This window comes from Jaculus jaculus, chromosome 5 (assembly GCF_020740685.1).
Source record: "Jaculus jaculus isolate mJacJac1 chromosome 5, mJacJac1.mat.Y.cur, whole genome shotgun sequence".
Lineage (NCBI taxonomy): Eukaryota > Metazoa > Chordata > Mammalia > Rodentia > Dipodidae > Jaculus > Jaculus jaculus.
Window position 1 is genome coordinate 29,906,421 of NC_059106.1, and position 2,841 is coordinate 29,909,261.

General features: G+C 49.8%; 1 protein-coding gene across 1 annotated transcript in view; it reads left to right on the top strand.

Moving 5' to 3' along the window:
* Window positions 1-2,612, top strand: part of Otud1 (OTU deubiquitinase 1) — an 11,681-nt gene extending 9,069 nt beyond the window's left edge. Inside the window, exon 2 of the mRNA XM_045149063.1 lies at window positions 28-2,612. Coding sequence (XP_045004998.1) covers window positions 28-1,394 — 1,367 coding nt within the window. The 3' untranslated portion in view covers window positions 1,395-2,612. The remainder of the gene's footprint in view (window positions 1-27) is intronic.
* The last annotated feature ends 229 nt before the right edge of the window (window positions 2,613-2,841 follow it).

Consider the following 2,841-nt stretch of genomic DNA (forward strand, 5'->3'; position numbering starts at 1 on the left):
CCGCCGCCGCCGCCGCCGCCTCCTCAGCCTTCAAGGTCTCCTTGCAACCCCCGGGAGCGGCCAGCGGAGCACCCGAGCCCGACACTGGTGAGTGCCAGCCCGCCGCCGCAGCCGCCGCCGCCGAGCCCCGAGAAGCCGCCTCCGCTGCCACCAAGATGCCCGCCTTCTCCTCCTGCTTCGAGATGGTGTCCGGGCCCGCCGCGCCCTCCTCGGCCTCCGCCGCCGCCCCCGGCCCGGCCGGCGCCTCCTGCAAGCCGCCGCTGCCGCCGCACTACAAGTCCACGGCGCAGATCACCGTGCGGGCCCTGGGTGCCGAGCGGCTCCTGCTCCCGGGACCCGACCCCGGCCCCGGCCCCGCGACGGGCGCAGCCCCGCGCAGCCGCTGCCTCCTGCTAGCTCCGGCGCCCGGAGCCCCGGTACCGCCGCGGCGAGGCTCCTCGGCTTGGCTGCTGGAGGAGCTGCTGAGGCCCGACGGTCCCGAGCCCGCCGGTCTGGATGCCTCCCGGGAGGGGCCCGACAGAAACTTCCGACTGAGCGAGCACCGCCAGGCCCTGGCCGTCGCCAAGCACCGGGGCCCGGCGCCGCCACCCGGGAGCCCAGAGCCTGCCACCCCCGGCTTGTGGGGCGAGGAGCCTCGGGCCGGGAGGATTCCCCGAGGCTGCGATCGCAGTGACCCTCCGGGTGCCGACGTACCTCGGCGGCACGACCCGGAGGCCGAGGCGCACCGGGCATCCACAAGGAACGGGGAGGTGACCCAGACCGGCGCCTCCGAGACCTCGGTGGTGGCATCCAGGTCGGATCCCAGAGACGAGAAGCTCGCCCTGTACCTGGCCGAGGTGGAAAGGCAGGACAAGTACCTGAGACAGAGGAATAAGTTCCGATTCCACATCATTCCCGATGGCAACTGCCTCTACCGAGCTGTCAGCAAGACGGTGTACGGGGATCAGAGCCTGCACCGAGAGCTCCGGGAGCAGACGGTGCACTATATCGCCGATCATCTGGACCACTTCAGCCCCTTGATTGAGGGCGACGTGGGGGAGTTTATCATCGCTGCCGCCCAAGACGGAGCGTGGGCCGGTTACCCTGAATTGCTGGCCATGGGCCAGATGCTGAATGTGAATATTCACTTAACTACTGGCGGGAGGCTGGAGAGCCCCACAGTGTCAACCATGATTCACTATTTGGGCCCAGAGGATTCTCTAAGGCCTAGTATTTGGCTCAGCTGGCTCAGCAATGGACACTATGATGCGGTTTTTGATCACTCCTACCCCAACCCCGAGTATGACAATTGGTGCAAGCAAACTCAAGTGCAGAGAAAACGTGATGAAGAGCTTGCCAAATCCATGGCCATATCCCTATCCAAAATGTATATTGAACAAAATGCATGCTCTTGAAATGTCTGCAAACCTTGCACCCCGGGGAAAATGGCATACATCAGTTGTGTTTGGAGAATCACATGAACTCTAATCAGGGTAATAGCACTTTTAAACTTCCTAGTAGATTTACTGTAGGTGTAATGCCTTAATCATTTTTTCTTTGAATGTTTCCTCAGATCCTAAGGTTGCTGGTTACCTAAATGATGTTTCCTGATAGCTTTGGGTGATCCTACTGCTATTTATGATTTGCTTTATAAAGTGAGCACTACTTAATTTGCAAGCTAATGTCTCACAGTATGAATTTATTCATTCCTCAGTCTGTTTTCTATAAAAATGTATTTTTGCACAACGTTTTTAAAAATTGGTGTACTTTTCATCTATATTGTGTTCCACTTTGAAAGACAGCTTTTAAGCATAAATTCAGAGAACTGCTTTATATGAAATTTATGATTTGGACAGTTTGTGATTTAGTAGTTATTTTACTCTGTTGGCATTTAAGTTTTACAATTCTTAATTATTTCAAATGGATATTGATACATTCATGTTACCAGATGATTGGCCCATTCCATTTTGATGAAACAACCTGATTTGTTGTTTTCCTTTTTTGGGGGGATGTTATTTTTCTAGATATGTTCAGTGTTTGAAGAGAAATGCTCAAGGGATAGCTGTGTGATGATTTGACTTTAAAGGACAGTAGCAGGTCTTACTTGAATGAAAAGTCTTACTGATGGCAGAATGATGATTCTATACTCTGATGTTTAGAGTAGATTAGATTGTCTGGTGCTCTCAGCTGTTTTATTGCAGTTTCTTAGGAAAGAATTTTAATAGGGTATGAAATTGTGCGGGAATATCAGCCCTCCTGTTCTGTATAGCTTCTTGAGCTCTGAGAGCCGTAAAGAGTGACGGCATGCGAGCCTGCAGGCAGCCTTGGCAGTTGTTTTATACTAGGGGCAGACTGTCTTAATACTCTGTTCCTTTCACATTCTTCCAAAAGACAAAATGGAATTACCTTGTGTTATGTAAAAATGTAAACAGAGCCTGTATGGTTTGCTGGGTCAAACAGTGTTTCCAATCTAAAAATCGGTCCTGTTTAACTACCTGTAGTCATATTTATTAAGTAATTCAGTTTGTACTTTTTTATTTTGTAACATTTTGTGATTTTTTTGTACAATAATGTATTTGTACAATAGAACAATTCTGAGCTGATGGAATGAATGAATAAAATGCATACTTTTACATCTTTGGGGAAGAGTGGTTTTTAAAATGTGATATCTGTAGGAATGTTTCTTAAATCAATGAAACTATTTTTCATGTATAAAAATGCTGAAAATTATGAGAGTTTTCCCAAATTCTCACATGAACTGGGTAGGCAAATCATTAGTAATTTCAAAGGGTAAGTCTCAATGCTATATAATTCAAAGGTGGAATGACTGGAGAAATTGCTCTCATTATTTCTGATTATAAT